Source organism: Festucalex cinctus, chromosome 6 (genome assembly GCF_051991245.1).
Source record: "Festucalex cinctus isolate MCC-2025b chromosome 6, RoL_Fcin_1.0, whole genome shotgun sequence".
Classification (NCBI taxonomy): Eukaryota; Metazoa; Chordata; class Actinopteri; order Syngnathiformes; family Syngnathidae; genus Festucalex; species Festucalex cinctus.
In genome coordinates, this window is record NC_135416.1 from 509709 (window position 1) to 526164 (window position 16456).

A 16456-nucleotide genomic window follows, 5' to 3' on the forward strand; every position below is an offset into this window, starting at 1 on the left:
TATAAGATAGTCCGTACGTATATGCGTGACATTTTTGGCTTGCTGTTTTTTTTTTTTGTGTCGGTCAGGCTCTCCGGCCGCCAGTCCTGACAGCAGCGACACGCAGCACAGCGCCGGCAGTGACATTGACGAGCAGATGATGACGGGAAGCAAGCGCGGGCAGCAGAGGCTTTCCGACACGGAGGTTGGTCTCGTTCGCGTGCGTCAGCAAAAAATCATTTCGTCCACACCCGGTTTTTTTTTCTCGCTAGCCTAAAACTTGACTCGACTTTAAAAGCTGTTTTTTCTGTGGTGGTCTCAGGAGTCGATGCAGGGCAGCTCAGACGAGACGGCCAACAGCGCGGAGGAAGGCAGCAGCGGGCCCGGCAGCACCAGCGGCCGCAGCGACGCCTCCAGCAACGAGGCCGCCTCCAGCAGGGCCAGCCGCTCGCCCGCCGCCAGCGACGCCCGCTCGGACGACATGGCCGACGGCGAGGCCCTCAAGCAGGACGAGGAGGAGGAGGAGGAGGACGACGACGACGAGGAGGAGGAGGAGGAAGACGAGGAGGAGGAGGGTGACGAAGAGGATGATGACGAAGAGGAGGAGGAGGAAGAAGAGGCGTCCGCTGATGGCGGGCCGCAGAAGGCGGAGGTGGGAGGTTGTCACTCGTCAATCGATTAGCATCGCATCATCTCCAGTCAAGACTTTGCAAATTGCAGATGAAAATGACAAATTCATTATATAGCACTTAGTTTCCAACAGTGCACATCCCCCCAAAAAATTAGCTAGCTAGCTATCTGGCTATCCATCTAGCTAGCTGGCTATGTCCCCGAATGAGTTATCCGTCTAGCTAGCTTATCTTATTTATATATATATATATTTTTTTTAAATATACATTCCCGACACTGAAGGACTGACAAACGATGACAAGTATTTGTCCCATTAGCTTCGAGCCTGGCCGTAAACCGTTTTCTGACATAGCATGATAACGTTGTTGTCTGCACTTTATTGGGGACAAAGAGCCCTTTGTTTCATTAAATTTTGCTTGTTTTCCTGAACCGTTTTTCACTCCAAGAATGCAATTTGCCCCCCAAAACATATAAATATGCTCAAAAATTGTAATTGGACTTGTGAATAATGTGATGATGGCAGAAGGAGCCCCGCGGGCAAGTGGAGTCGCGCAAGAGGAAGGCGGACGAGGCGCTGGGCGAGGTCGCCAACGCCAAGGTCCACCACCCCTTCAGCCCGGAGACGTCGGCCATCATGGCCGCCGCCGCCAGCTCGCTGGAGAGTCGCATGCGGATGCTGGACGCGTGCGCGGCGTCCTCGTCCGGGCAGGCGCCCGACATCGGCGGGCCCCAGGAGCCGGCCCGCGCCGCCCGGCCCCCCGCCGACTTCCTGGGCGAGGCCATGGGCGGGGACATGTTCAACTGCCGCCGCTTCATCGGGCCCCAGCATCATCATCATCACCACCACCACCACCATCATCATCACCATCATCACCACCACCACGAAGGGTAAGTCTTCGTCAGCGCCCTCAAAGGCAGGACTTGTTTTTTGTCAGTGTTTTTGTTCATTTTCACATAAATTCACAAGAAAATGCCATTTTAAAGGCGAGTTTTATTTTATTTATTTATTTTTTAATTTGAGGTTTTTCTTGAAATTAAGTGTTGACATATATTTACCGTAAAATTATTTAAGCGTTTCCTTATACAGTGGTCCCTCGCTTTTTTTTTTTTGTTTTTTTTTTTTGTATCTTTTAGGTTAATACTGAATTTTTTTTGTTTTTTGAGGAACATATTTGCTACTGCAATCAGGCGTCTTTTGAGGAACAACTTTGCAAGATTGTCGAGCTTTTTTTTTTTTTTTTTTTTAATTTTAGTTTTTGGGGGCGTTAATCCTGATTTTAATTTATTTATTTATTGCTTTTAGTTATTTATTTTTATTTTTTTTGCAGTAATGTACCAATTATTCTATAATATTTATGAAGGTTTGAACATTGAGAATGTTTATGAATCATTTAACCAAAAATTTTATATGGAATTTGTTTGTGGAGTTTTTATCACGTGGTTGATATTTAAGAGGACTTGATGTTCCATATCGATTTAATTAAATCGAATCGGGAAAAAAAATTAGAATGGCTAGTCGTACCCAGCCCTACTTGGATTTATTTTAGTCTGCGCGTCCGTCTGAAACGTTTTGCGCCTTTTGGCAGTCCGACGGTGGAGGACATGCTGAGCGCCGACGACGTGAGCTGCAGCAGCTCGCAGGTCAGCGCCAAGTCGGAGAAGAACATGGCCGACTTTGACGGCGAGGAGTCGGGCTGCGAGGAGGAGCTGGTCCAGATCAATTCGCACGCCGAGCTCAGCTCGCACCTGCAGCAGCACCTCCCCAACCTGGCCTCCATCTACCACGAGCACCTGGTGCAAGGTGAGCGATTGTCAAACTTTCCCGCAAAACTCGCACAATCGAGTAGCAGTCGCCGCTAATCGAGGCGGCTCGGTAAGCTTGCAGTAATAGATTTTTTTTGCCGATGATGAAGAATGTATACCTGTGATGTTGCCTGTCTATATGTGTTGCTTCACATGTTGTGTTCAAGTATCCTTTGCTTAAAGGTATATAGGGCGCTAACTGTGGAGGCTATCCATTAGCCCATAAATGACACCTTCCATTATGTTAGCATAGTTATGAAAAAAAGAATTAAATAAGTATTTGGTCATTCATGGAGCATAAATTTTCCGTCTTTGTCTTGTTAGTGAATAAAACGGCATGACAAGCGGCCTGGACACGCGTGACATAACTTCTAGGAAAGACGTGCACGGGATTCTGAACTCATTTGCTCCCAAAAATGTATAAATACGTTCGATTTGAAATGCGTCCCAAAGACGTGTTTTTACGTTTTTCTCGGATTTTTTTTATTTTTTTTTTATGCTAGAGCATACAGAAGGTTTTGATGCAGCCTATCAACTGCAAAGAATGGTTGAAAAAAAATGGTAGTTTTTACACAAAATGCCAGCAGGTGGCAACAGAGTATAAGAGATCAACCAGGACATGTTAAAAAATATGGAGGAGCAAAACTGCCAAAATTTCAAAGAAATGACTAAATAAAATAAATGACAAAAAGTGAAAATAAAAACTCATATGAAAAAATATAATTCGAAAATTATATGAAATATAAATCATTAAAAAAACAACTCCAAGACGCGCTCAGGACCGCCCCCTCATTTGAATAACATTTTGACAAAATGAATAAATAAATGACTAAATTTAAAAAATGACTGAAAGTTAAAAAAATATATATATAATTCAAAAATGAAATATAAATGTATTTGTATGTGTATGTTTTATATAATTTTCAAATTATATCTTTTCTCTATCAGTTTATTTTCACTTTTAGTCATTTATTTGTTTATTTATTTTGAAGTTTGGCAGTTTTGGTCCTCCATAGGAAAAAAAGCTGAATTACTCACAATTCTAATAATGATGAAACTTAGCTATATTCAAATGCTAAATGCTGCAAAATGGAAACTGATAGAAATATGTTTTTTCCCCTGATGAAAGAAGAGACTTTAGTCTTTCTATTGGTAACTTCCATGTTTTGATAGCAATAGGACACAATATTCTGTGGGCCTTGCAAAATCAGTCCAAATCCAGGTAGGGGATTGCTTCACTCAAAATGGCTGCCAGTCAATGAGTTAATTTTTTTTTTCCACCCCATATTCATTGGGTGACATTTTCTGATGTTTTTCTTTTTCTTTGCACGTATGTCCAGCAGGCGGCGCGAGCGTGCACAAGCATCAGTACTCGGGCGGCCACGCGCTGACCGACGTCAACCTGGACAACGTGTGCAAGAAGGGCAACACGCTGCTGTGGGACCTGGTGCAGGACGACGACGCTGTACGTTTTTGGGTTGTTTTTTTACTTTCCAGCTTGAGACCAGGCTTTTCTTCCTGATTTTATTTTTTATTAAAAAATATTTAAATTAAATTATTTCACTTAAATAAATTAATAAATAATGAAAAAAAATGTATTTCACATTTAAAACGTTTTTTTTTTTTTCTAAATTAAAAAAAATGAAGCCTCTGCCTGCCAAATGACTTGAAGCTCGAGAGCAGGCTTTTCTTCTGTTTAAAAAAAAAAAAAAAATTAATTAAAAAAAAAAAGTAAAATAAAAAAATCATAAATTAATGACTAAAAAAAAATGAAAAATGTATTTAATTATTTATTTATTTTTATTAAAAAATAATGTAGCCTCTACCTGCCAAATGACTAGCAGCTCGAGATTGGGATTTTCTTCCTGATTTTAATTTTTATTTATTATCATTATTTTTTTTTTATCGTACATTCCTTCAAAAGTATTTTCTGTTGACGCTCACATCCATCGCGATGCACATCGTTCCATCGTCTATTGAAAAGAAAAAATGTCTGCTTTCCATCAAAATGGCGGGTTTGTGTTTTCGTTTCAGAGCCACCTGTCGGAAGGTCTGATCAACGAGGCGGAGAAGCTGCTGTGCTCGCTGGTGTGCTGGTTCACCGACCGGCAGATCCGCATGCGCTTCATCGAGGGCTGCCTGGACAACCTGGCGCACCACCGGTGAGCTCTCGACCCGACCCGACTCGACTCGGCATAACGGGTGGCGCTAAGAGCCGCGTGTGCTGCGCCCTTCCGTCAGGTCCGTGGTGGTGTCGTTGAGGCTTCTGCCCAAGCTCTTCGCCACCTTCCAGCAGTTCGGCTCCAGCTACGACACGCACTGGATCACCATGTGAGGAACCGCACCCACCACAATCTAATATGTTTCCACGTTTCCTTTCAAAAATTCAAACTGATTATTAGATGTGCTCGGGTTTTTTTAAGTACTTATTATAGCAGCGTTTTGTTTTTCAGCTGCATTGTTTAAACTTAAGTTGTAGAAGTTAAGTATAACATTTTTTTGGAATCTTTAAAAAAAATGTAAAAAAATTAATTTTGTACCAATTTTACTGAGGTCATTTACATGCAGTACATTTTAATTTAATCAGTACGCACGTGCTTTATTAAATGCAGTTAATTTTCAAAATAAATCACATTACAATGAGTGAACATTTTTTATTTTTTTATTTTTATTTTTTTTATCCACCACAGCATATTTATTTTTAATGTACAGAACACTTCAAAAGATTTCAAGTACTTAAGGTTTTTGTTTTTGTTTGTCCTGCAGGACAGTTCAATTTTTTTACCTTTTAAGTTTTGAATCATTTGGGTATTTTTATTTTTTTTAATCCAGTACGCTCCATTTCACTTCATGTAACCGTACGGCTTATCTTAAAGCATCAAAAAATTCATTTTTACTCTTACTAATTCACGTCAATACATTTTCATGTAATCGTTGGTGTTTTTTTTTGTTTTTTTCCCCCAAATCCAGTCCAGTCAGTATGCCAGTTGTTTCATATACTGTACACATTTTTTTTTAGTTGTCTTTTTTTCTTTTCTTTTTTTATACTGATGTACAGTTTAATCTCATTAATACATACATTTTTAATTCAATAGAAGTTGATTTTTTTTTCTTTTTTCTTTTTCTTTTTATCTTCTTCTTTTTTTCAGTTTTTTCCCTGTTTTCTATTTTATTTTTAAGTTTTTTATTTATTTTTTTTTTTTTTTTAAGTCCAGTTCAGTTGATTTAACATAAAATGCAATTTTTTTTTTCCCGTAAACATGTCTTGCAAGTCTTTAGTTTGTGTTTATGTGTTGAGGTGGGCGGAGAAGGAGTTGGAGATGATGAAGCTGTTCTTCGACAACCTGCAACATTACATCCAGGACGTCCGACAGCAGCGGCACAATTATGCGCTGTGAGTCTCCACTCAACTTTATTCCGAAAGCACTTTAACGCAAGCATTGCTGCATACAAAAAGTGCGTCTTATGATGCATGCAGCCTTGCACAAACCTTTTTTTTTTTTTCCACGGCCCACCGCCAAACAAAATGTCACCAGATTGTAATTCGGAGTAAGGCGAAGCTTCCGTTCGCCGAGCGAGAACAAGTTTTTTGTTTTTTTGCTTGAAATGTCACTTAAAAAAATAATAATAATAATAATTAAAAACAAACAAACAAACAAATGTACCTTTTTGTGTGTGTTTTTAGGTACAGTCACAGTGCGGAGGTGCAAGTACGCCTGCAGTTCCTCACGTGCGTCTTCTCCACGTTGGGATCTCCGGACCACTTCAGTAAGACACGTTTTACCCAACTGGATAACGTTGGCGCTCTCTCCATTTTCTGTTCGTCTCGCCATCTCTTTCCATCACTCATTTTTGTCTCGCACTTCATTTTTCTGTTCAGAGACTTTCTATTTTTCTTGCTTTGTCTGTCTCGCCCCATAATTGTCCCTTGCTCTCTCTCCTTTTTTTGCCCAGTCTCTCTCTCTTTCTCTCCTTTTTTTGCAGTCTTTTTCTTTTTTGCTCAGCTCGTTCTCTCTCTCTCTGCCTTTCTTGCTCTTTTTTTGCTCAGTCTTTCTCTCCTTTTTTGCAGTCTCTCTCTCTCTCTCTCTCTCCCACCCACCCCTTTTTTTTCAGTCCTTTCTTTTTTTGCTCAGCTCGCTCTCACTCGCTTTCTCTGCCTCTTTCTCGCTCATACTCAGTTGCCCTCCACCTGTTTTTTTTTTGTTGTCCTTTTTGCTGTCTCTGCTTGTCGAGCTGCATCGTCGGAAGTGCGCGTTGACGTCCTTTCCATCCAACTTTGTGTTTTGTTTGCGTGGTTGATTCAGGGCTGAGCCTGGACCAGGTGGACATCCTGTGGCACTGCCTGGTGGAGGACACGGAGTGCTACGACGACGCCCTGCACTGGTTCCTCAACCAGGTGCGCAGCAAGGACCAGCACGCCATGGGCATGGAGACGTACAAGCACCTCTTCCTGGAGAAGGTACGCACGCTCAAAGGTCGGAGACGCAACGTGAATAGATTTCCAATAATACTGGGATCATTTCGTTCATCAAAAAAAATAAAAATGTAAAATTATGATCAAGGCTTCTTTGAAAAAGCAAATAAATGAAAATAGTTACAGAATCCATCCAATTTCGTGAACGCTTATTCCTCACAAGGGAATGACGCAATTTCTATTTGATTTTTTCATTTTTTTTAATATGCAGTGAAAAAAAATGGGGATTGATATTAGAGAAATCTAGTCATGTTTTTTTCACATCAGAAATTCTATTTGTAAAATGTACTTAGAATTTTTGAGTGCATCAACCTTTACTAGGCTTTTTCAAATAAATATCACTATTTTTTTTTTCAGTGTGGAAATGTTTTGGTGCAATAATGAGTTGAAATAAAGATAGATGTAAAAAGTCAAATCAAGGTTATAAGTTACAGTATTTTTCTTCATTTATATCATTTCATATCGTTGGATTTGTTCTGAGGACTTTTTTTTTATGTACTTTTGATAATTTCGTCAACGGAAAATCATGATTTTCGGCACGATGAAAATTAAAATAAAAGCCACTCATTGAGACAATAACAATAACTGACAATTTCATCAATGACTAAAACGAAATGTTTCATTGAAACCATTAATAAGAACACCATTATATTAAATGTCTTGTCTTGCGTGTTAAACTACAGTTACAAATAAGTGTTCTCATTTTCTGTATAAAAGTTGAAACGTGTTCTGAAGGAAAATATCCAGTAAACTAAATTATATATCCACTCAATTGGATTGAAGCTAAAGATGACTAAATTAGGAGTAAAACTTTCATTAATTTGAGTCAAAAGACTCTAAAACAAAACTTTCTTGTCAAAATGAACGCTGCTTTATGTCCAGATGCCTCAGCTGAAGCCGGAGACCATCAGCATGACGGGCCTGAACCTGTTCCAGCACCTTTGCAACCTGGCCCGGCTGGCCACCAGCGCGCTGGACAACGCCGCCGGCTGCGAGGTCCGTCCCGGTCCCGGTCGCGGTCCCGGTCCCGGTCGCCGCCGCCGTCACGCCAACGCCGCTCACCGCGCTCTCTTTCTCTCTCGTCTTTGCACACCTGCGTGGGTCCAGCTGTGCGGGATGGACCAGCTGTGGGGCATCGCCCTCCGAGCTCAGTCGGCCGACATCAGCCGCGCCGCCATCCAGTACATCAATTCCTACTACATCAACGGTCAGTCGGCTGTTGGGGGCTTCGCTTGGGCAATTATCGCCATCGCCATTAAGGTTCAACTGACCAGGGTTTTTTTTTAAGAACAATTCCGATTTTTTTATTTTTATTTTTTTACTTTAATTTGAGCAGTTGAGTAAGGAATTATGTAACAAAATATTTTAGCAAAAATAAATAAAAGAGAAATTGAAATTAGTTCATTTCACACCAAGGCTATTTTTTTTTTTTTTTTTTTTTATAAGGCCGATTTATATTTTTTACTTTAATTTGAGCAGTTGAGCAAAGAATTACGTAACAAAATATTTTATCAAAAATAAATAAAAGAAATTGCATGTGAAATTAGCTCACTTCACTCCAAGGCTTTTTTTTTTTTTTTTTTTTAGGCCAATTTCTATATTTAATTTGAGCAAAGAATTATGTAACATTTTTTTTTTTTTTAATCAAAAATGAAAAAAACAAAAAAACAAGTGAAATTAACTTCACTCCAAGGCTAAAAATAAAGTATATGTTTCTGTTAAATAAAAACAAAATATTTTATTAAAAAAAAAAAAAAACAGCAACTGAAATTACATTTTATCTTTAAAAGTAATTATAGCGAAAATGTATTTCATTTTCATCTTTGTCAATTAATTTTGTAGCATTTTCTTTTTTTTTTTATCTTTCACTTGACAAATTTGAACAACTGATAAAGGTTAAAAAAAATAAAAAATCTAAAGACATTAAAACTTGCTGTACAAAGTAATTAAAACTTAATTTAAAAAGCAAATTTCAAAACACAAACTATCATGAACAATTATAACTCTTCACCTTAATTTTTCTTGTATTTCACAAAACATTTGTCAGCCAATTACTCGATGAGAATGGAATAAAGATGACTATATTTTAGCCTTTTTTTTTTTTTTTTAAATCAGGGGGCAGTGCAACATCTTGTGGTGCACTTCCTGGTCAATGGAGTTGTGAAATCAAAAACAGCCACAAACTATAGCCAGCAGATGGCAGCGTTATCTTTTTTTTTCAATGGGGCTCAAGGTGTATGAAATGAACACTGACGTGGTTATTTTTTTTGGGACGCCGTTTTGGCAGTCAAAGCGTGAATGGACTCGATTTGCTGGAAAAATGAATGCAAACTGATTTTGACGTGCTTAGCGGGCAAGACGGGCCTGGAGAAGGAGCAGGAGTTCATCCGCAAGTGCATGGAGAGTCTGCTGCTGGCGTCGGCCAACCTGGAGAAGGACGCCCAGTCGGGCCTGACCAGCATCGAGAGGGGCCTGCTCATGCTCAAGACGCACCTGGAGGCCTTCAGGCGCAGGTAGAGCGTCGGCGAGCGCACCACCGCCTCCTCAAGCCTCACGTGAGGCCTTGCTCCTCCCCGTCCAGGTTCGCCTACCACCTGCGCCAGTGGCAGATCGAGGGCACGGGCATCAGCAGCCACCTGAAGGCGCTGAGCGACAAACAGTCGCTGCCGCTCAGGATCGTCTGCCAGCCCGCCGGACTGCCCGACAAGGTTTGTCGGCCATTTTCTTTTGGACATGGGGAGGTTGGCAAATACTTTTGCTCGGTTAGAAGCGGACATTTTGAATACAGCCGAAACCTGATCGCTGCCGTCAACACAATTTGGAAACAGATTTTTTATTTTTTTTTTGGGTGCCGGTCAGTCCGATTTGGACTTTTCGAGTTTTGACCCAAAAAAGTCGACTTAGAGGCCAGTTTGTTTTTTTGGTTTTTGGTTTTCGTCTTCATGAGTAACTTAGCCTGAAAAATACCGTGTCACCACTAGTCTAAACAATGTGACTTAAAAAAAAAAAAGATGCAATAGAAAATGAATACAAATTTTGATTTTGTTTTTTTTTACCGTTAAAAAAAAATGTAGTGAAGAGGATTAGGGCCAGTGAATAGAGGAAAAAACATGTTTGGCAGAATTCTCACTATAAAGTCAGAATTCTGACTTTATTCTATAAAAATAATAATAATAAAAATAAAATCTGATAATTCTGACTTTATTCTAAGAATTCTGAGAATAAGGATAAATTATTAATAATAATAAAGTTTGAGAATTCCGAGAAAGATAAAAAATAAAATATAAAATAAAATGTGAGAATTCTCACTTTATTCTCAGAATTCTGAGAAGATAAAAAAATATAAAAATGATGATGATAAAATAAAATCTCTGAATTCTCACTTTAAAGTGAGAATTCTGCAAAACGTTTTTTTTTCCTCTATTCACTGGCCCTAATCCTCTTCAGTACATTTTTTTTTTTACGGTAAAAAAAACTAAATCAAAATTCTGAGAATAAGGATAAAAATATAATAAATTCTCTGAATTATGAGATAAAAAATATATATAAAATAAAATCTCAGAATTCTCACTTTAAACATAAATATATAATAATAAGAAGAAGAAGAAGAAGAATAAAATCTGTCCCCCTCCAACATTTTGATTCCCCTGAAAAATGACAGCCCCGTTTTGTTTGTTTGTCGTAATCAGATGACGATTGAGATGTACCCGAGCGACCAGGTGGCGGACCTGCGCGCCGAGGTGACCCACTGGTACGAAAACCTGCAGAAGGAGCAGATGAACCAGCAGGCGCAGCTGCAGGAGTTTGGCCGCCAGCCGGGAGACTTCTCAGGTGCGCGTCATGTGGCGCCGGCCTCCGTTTTGGCTCCGTTACGTCACGCGAGCCAGTCGCTCCATCTGTATTTTTTCAGAGGGTCTGATGGGACCCGTGCGGATGATCTCTTCGGGCCACGAGCTCACCACCGACTACGATGAGAAGACGCTTCACGAGCTGGGCTTCAAAGACATGCAGGTACCGAACGGTGACCAAACGCACGTCTTCAGGTCAAAGGTCATGGGTTCCAAAGCAAATACATAAATTACAAATTCAAATATTACAAATTAAAACAAATTACAACAATTATTAAATAAAAAAAAGGGACAAATTAACAAAAACAATTAAACTTACACATCAAAATTCCACAATACAGGTTATTAAAAAAATTAAAATAAAATTTAAAAAAGACAATATATTTATATTAAAACAATAAAAAAATAAAAATTACCAAATAAAAAAACCCAAATCATATACACATTAAAAATCCACAATACAGCTATTAAAAAGTAACAATTAATAATTATTAAAAACAATTAAAAAAAACCCTAACAAATACACATTAGAAATCAACAATACAGCTATTAAAAAAAATTAGAAATTAAAATTAATAAAAAAAAATTACAAAAAAAAATAATTACGTTAAAACAATAAAAACAATAAAAAATGAAGAAAAATAATTTAAAAAAACAAAAACATCTACACATGAAAAATCCACAATAGAGCTCTGGGCAACCATTTTCTGATTGCCCATTTTATTTAGCATTCGTTCCAATCACGTAAAGCACTCAGTCGGGGGCCTCTTTTCTTTTCTTTATTTTTCTTTGCCACCAGATGGTGTTTGTGTCGGTGGGAGCGCCGCGGCGCGAGCGCAAAGGCGAAGGCGCGCAGCTGCCGGCGTCGTGCCTGCCCCCGCCGCACAAGGAGCACATCCCCATGCTGCTGCTGCTGCAGGAGCCTCACCTCACCACGCTCTTCGACCTGCTGGAGATGCTGGCCTGCTTCAAAGCGCCCAGCCCCGCCCCCGCCCCCGCCACCGCCGACAGCGTCCACCAATACCGCAGTCCGGAGGTTGGTCGCCCGACACCAACGCAGACGACGCATCCGTTTTTATGCCCGTTAAAACTCTAATTATCTTGCTGATTCCAAAATTGGACAGTGCTAGCATTATATATGCTAACACAAAGCTAGCATAGTAGTAGTTAACCCTCTGAAAGCCAAACATCATATTGCGCAATCCTAGATATGAAGGCAACTGTCACGGCGTCCGCTCCGATTGACTGACGAATGCCCCGAATGAGGGAAACGTTTGTTTTTGTTTGTGGTTGTGTGACGTTTTGTGTTTTGCGTCGGCAGACGTCCCGCAGCGAGGAACTGCACCTGCACGCCGAGAACCTCTCTCGCCGCGTTTGGGAGCTTCTCATGCTGCTGCCCACGTGTCCCAAGATGCTGCGCGCCTTCCAGAGCATCTCGGACGACGGCATGGTCGGCGCAGTGGCGCGGGGGGCGGGGCCAACGCTGTGCGTTTGCGTTGACGTGGTTTTTTTCATTTGCAGGACGAAGGTCCGTGCTGGAAGGAGCTGCTGCGGATCAAAAGTGCGCACAAGCTGCTCTACGCGCTGGAGATCATCGAAGCGCTGGGGAAGCCCAACAGGCACATCCACAGGGAGTCCACGGTCAGAACGCCACACGACCGCCCGCCACGCTTTCTCTTTCCTGACATCTTTCTTTGCACTTCAAAGGTCGAGGACGTCTTCAAATCAATGTCCATTTTGTTTCTTGGTCACTTCCTCATTCCTCTCACGCGCGTGATTATTTTTTCGTCTTTCTCAGTCTTTCGTTTTATCTTTTTTTTTTTTTTTTTCTCTCGTGCTGTCTTATTTTTTCTTATTTCTCTTTTTTCCTCTTACTTTTTCGGTATCTTTTTTTGTGTTTTTCTTTGTTTTGTTTTTTTCTCTTTCCCACTTTCTCTTGTTACTCTTCTGCGACGGCATATTAGGGCCACATATAATCTTTTATTTCTTTTTTATTTTTTTTTATTTTGAGGGGGGTTGGGGTGAATAGTCAGAGAAAAAAACTTATATTAATATATTAATAACATATATAGATATATATATATATGATAATCAATAATTAATTAATAATACATATTATATTATATATTATAATGATTATATATGTGTAATTATATTATTATATGCATTTATGAACTCGCAAATTTGCCACTTTCTAAACTTGCAAATTTACGAGTTTTTTTTCCCCACACAAATTTGACAGTGCTTTCTAATTAAAGTTGAATTATTTATTCATTTGCCCTCTATACTTATTCTAGTAGCAGCAAACACACCCCCAATGATGTCATCGATGAGCCGACCGGGGGAAAAAACAAAACAAAAACAAATCTGAATTCCGTCTTCTTCTTTGCCCAGCCTTGCTGCCAAACGACAGGCGGCAAAGAGATGATGTCGTTCATGTACAATCAATCAGGTCTTGCTCCCGTTTTTCAGGCGGACGATCTGGCTTCAATTCGTCTCCCGCTTGACGGTTGAGGCAGTCAACACATTGCTAAACACGTGTGCGCATGTGTGTGTTTTTAGGGCAGCTACAGCGACTTGTACCCCGACTCTGATGACTCCAGCGAGGACCAGATTGAGAACAGCAAAAACTCGTGGAGCTGCAAGGTAAGGAAAGGAAAAAAAGAAAAAAAGAAAACGGACGACAGGAAGTCGGCGTGTCACAAACGTGCACGTGTGCCATTTTGTATTTTATATATAACTGGATAGCCCATGGAATCTGTTGAAGTCACAGGGCGGCCATCTTACCACTCCCATCTCACAAGCAGACTGCTGGATAAAGTTCAGCGTATCATTTATTAGGGCTGCACAACATAGCGGGGAAAAAAAGTATCATTAAGACCAAAATGTAAAACATGATAAAGTACTGTATGTAATCTGTAAATGTACAGGATGGTGTTGCGAGAGCGGTTTCATGGGAGGAGCAATATGGCCGCCTCACAGCTTCAAAATCCTTTCGTCTTTTTTTTTTTTTTTCCATCTTTATCTGCTGCCTCATTTTTGTTTTCCTCCTTGCTGTTTTTCTTGCAGTTTGTTTCATCCGGAGGTCTGCAGCTGCTGCTGGAGATCTTCAACTCGGCCATCCTGGAGCCCCGAGACCAGGAGTCCTGGACTGTGGTGAGCCGCCAGCACCAAGGAAGGAAAAACAAAAAAATAGGCGATTTGATTGTCGGATTTCCTTCCCGTTTGTGTCCAGTGGCTTCTGGACTGCCTGGCGTGCCTGCTGAAGCTGATCTGCCAGTTTGCGGTGGACCCGGCCGACCTGGACCTGGCCTACCACGACGTCTTCTCCTGGTCGGGCCTGGCCGACGGCCAGCGCAAGCGGGCCTGGCCCGGCAAGTCGCGCAAGTCGGCCGTGGAGCACGGCAAAAGTCTGCACATCCCCAGACTCACCGAGGTTGGCTGCGCTGCGGGCTTTTTTTTATTTATTTATTTTTTTTTTTTTTCAATCCCGCTTCTTAGTTTTTAATCGTCCTGTTTTTATTTAGTCCACTTTTAGTTGACTATAAATCTCACATTTTATTCATCTAGTTTTAGTCAAGAAAAACTGTTGACGTTTTAGTCTCCCTTTTAAATATCCCTGTTTTTTTTTTGTCAGCAGATTATGTTGAACATTTTGGATCTAAAATATTTCACATCAAATTTTCTCTCATCTTTTTTTGATGAAAAACAACTTGACACACAATGACAATGGCTACTATGGCATGACGTGGAAATAAAATACATTTTTTGCTATAATTAAAGTTAGTTTTGTAAACATAAAATGTAGTTTGTTAATTTTCATTTAAAATAAATTTGTTTTTTTCTTTAACAAAATTGTTTTTTTAATTAAATGGTTTTTTTTTGTGTTAGTTCACTAAAATAACCTTGCATGTAATTCATTAAATGACCATCATTAGTGGCAATGACTCTTACACATTTTTTTTTTTTTTTTGCTATTAATTTCTTTTTGCTGAATCAAAGTTGCCGAATGAATGATTGCAATTACAAAAGTTCATGGTGGTAATTTTTAATGTATTTATATTCAACCCCCCCCCCCCCAAACAAAAAAATTGTGAACCGTTTGTTGGAATTTGTTCTCCAACGGTCTTGTTGTGCTTTTGAAGGTGTTCCTCAGCCTGGTCCAAGGAACCAACCTGATCGAACGGCTCATCAACGTGGCCTACACCTACGACAACCTGGCGCACAGGTGGGCGCAAACGCCGCCGTACCGGGAACGTGCCTATTCCACTCCGGCCCTGCAGGTGGCAGCGATGCGCGCGTAAAGTGGCTGCTAAAGCGCGAAAAAGCAGCAAGGAAGAGGGAATAAAACGGCTCTTCAAATCTGAACAACAAAAACATAGATTCAATTTAGTGTTAAAATTTTACATTACAATGATAATTCATAATAAAAGTGATCAATTTGTGATGTACAGAATTATAGATCATTTTAATTATTTTTTTTAAAGTTTTTTCTTTTCATGTTTAATGTAGTTTTAATTAGTTTTCCGTATGGATCTGTTAGTTTATATAAGTTTTAGTGATTTAATAAATATTTCATTTTAGTTTCAGTATTAGTTTTAGATTTTCTTTTATAAATACTTAGTTTTTGTTTCAGTATTAGTTTCTTTTTAATTGTTTTTATTTAAATATTTTTAGTTTCAGTATTAGTTTTTTATTTATTTATTTTTTTAAATGTGTATTTTGAGCAATATTAAAAAAGAAACAGCATGGGAGCGACGTCATCTTTTGGTGCTTTCCTATTGGCTGCTGCTTGATGACGTCACTTCTTTGTAACACTTTCAAACGTCCTTATTCTACTTCATATCAAAATAAATGTACTTATAATCACATTTTAAAATCATCCCCAAAGGCTCATGCACTAAATTAATTACCAAAGACGAAAACGATCAACATTTGTGCTATAATTAGTTTTGTAAGCATAAAACATAGTTTTGGCTAGTTTTTGTTTTTTGTAAAACTGTAAAAAATTGTTTTTTTATTTTTATTTTATTTTTTCACGATTTTGTGTGAGCTCGAATAACCTTGGCGACGTGCTGTTTGTTTTGTTTTGTTTGTTTTGCTGCAGAGTTCTGAAGGCCCAGTCGGATCACAGATCTCGACATGAAGGTGAACGCCGCTCCAATTTGCGACACCTGCTGCTTTGCTAGTTGCACTTTTGTTGCTGCTAAGTTTTTGTTTTTTTTTGTTCGCCGTCGAGCTCGTTGTTGTCGTCCATGTTTGCGTCCAGTGACCCACTATTCGATGTGGCTGCTGGTGAGCTGGGCCCACTGCTCGTCGTCCGTCAAGTCCAGCCTGGCCGACAGCGAGCGTCTGCACGACTGGCTCAGGAAACTCACCCTGCTGGTGCCCGAGGTACGAGCGCCCCCGTCGTCACGTTTTTGTGTCATTCGGCGAGGCGAGCGAGACAAAATTGTTTTACAATGAATGACTCCCTTTATAACCAAATGTTGTTTGAACATGTTTTTGTTTGTTTGCAGCCGTCTGTGCGTCACGAGGCGTGCAACGGCCTGTACAAGCTGTCGCTGTCGGGCCTGGAGGGCGGCGAGTCCATCAACCGATCCTTCCTGCTGCTGGCCGCCTCCACGCTGCTCAAGTTTCTGCCCGACGCGCAAGCCGTCAAACCTCTCAGGGTGCGTGCGTGCGTGCGCGCTGGACTTCGGTGACCTCATTGAGAAAAACG

The 16456-nt window shown here is 40.2% G+C and overlaps 1 protein-coding gene across 2 annotated transcripts in view; it reads left to right on the top strand.

The window, feature by feature from the left end:
* The window catches only part of usp34 (ubiquitin specific peptidase 34), a 44370-nt gene that overhangs the window by 9161 nt on the left and 18753 nt on the right, over positions 1-16456 (top strand). The window contains exons 13-38 of one of the 2 annotated variants that reach the window (XM_077523110.1): positions 69-184; positions 302-631; positions 1133-1497; positions 2196-2410; positions 3753-3877; positions 4447-4574; positions 4654-4743; positions 5711-5806; positions 6098-6180; positions 6717-6871; positions 7769-7882; positions 7994-8093; positions 9237-9399; positions 9468-9594; positions 10576-10717; positions 10797-10897; positions 11534-11770; positions 12056-12184; positions 12256-12375; positions 13297-13380; positions 13804-13890; positions 13970-14170; positions 14880-14962; positions 15842-15882; positions 16004-16128; positions 16254-16406. In XM_077523110.1, coding sequence (XP_077379236.1) covers positions 69-184; positions 302-631; positions 1133-1497; positions 2196-2410; positions 3753-3877; positions 4447-4574; positions 4654-4743; positions 5711-5806; positions 6098-6180; positions 6717-6871; positions 7769-7882; positions 7994-8093; positions 9237-9399; positions 9468-9594; positions 10576-10717; positions 10797-10897; positions 11534-11770; positions 12056-12184; positions 12256-12375; positions 13297-13380; positions 13804-13890; positions 13970-14170; positions 14880-14962; positions 15842-15882; positions 16004-16128; positions 16254-16406 — 3710 coding nt within the window. The remainder of the gene's footprint in view (positions 1-68; positions 185-301; positions 632-1132; positions 1498-2195; positions 2411-3752; positions 3878-4446; positions 4575-4653; positions 4744-5710; positions 5807-6097; positions 6181-6716; positions 6872-7768; positions 7883-7993; positions 8094-9236; positions 9400-9467; positions 9595-10575; positions 10718-10796; positions 10898-11533; positions 11771-12055; positions 12185-12255; positions 12376-13296; positions 13381-13803; positions 13891-13969; positions 14171-14879; positions 14963-15841; positions 15883-16003; positions 16129-16253; positions 16407-16456) is intronic. The other variant, XM_077523111.1, reaches the window with a different exon arrangement.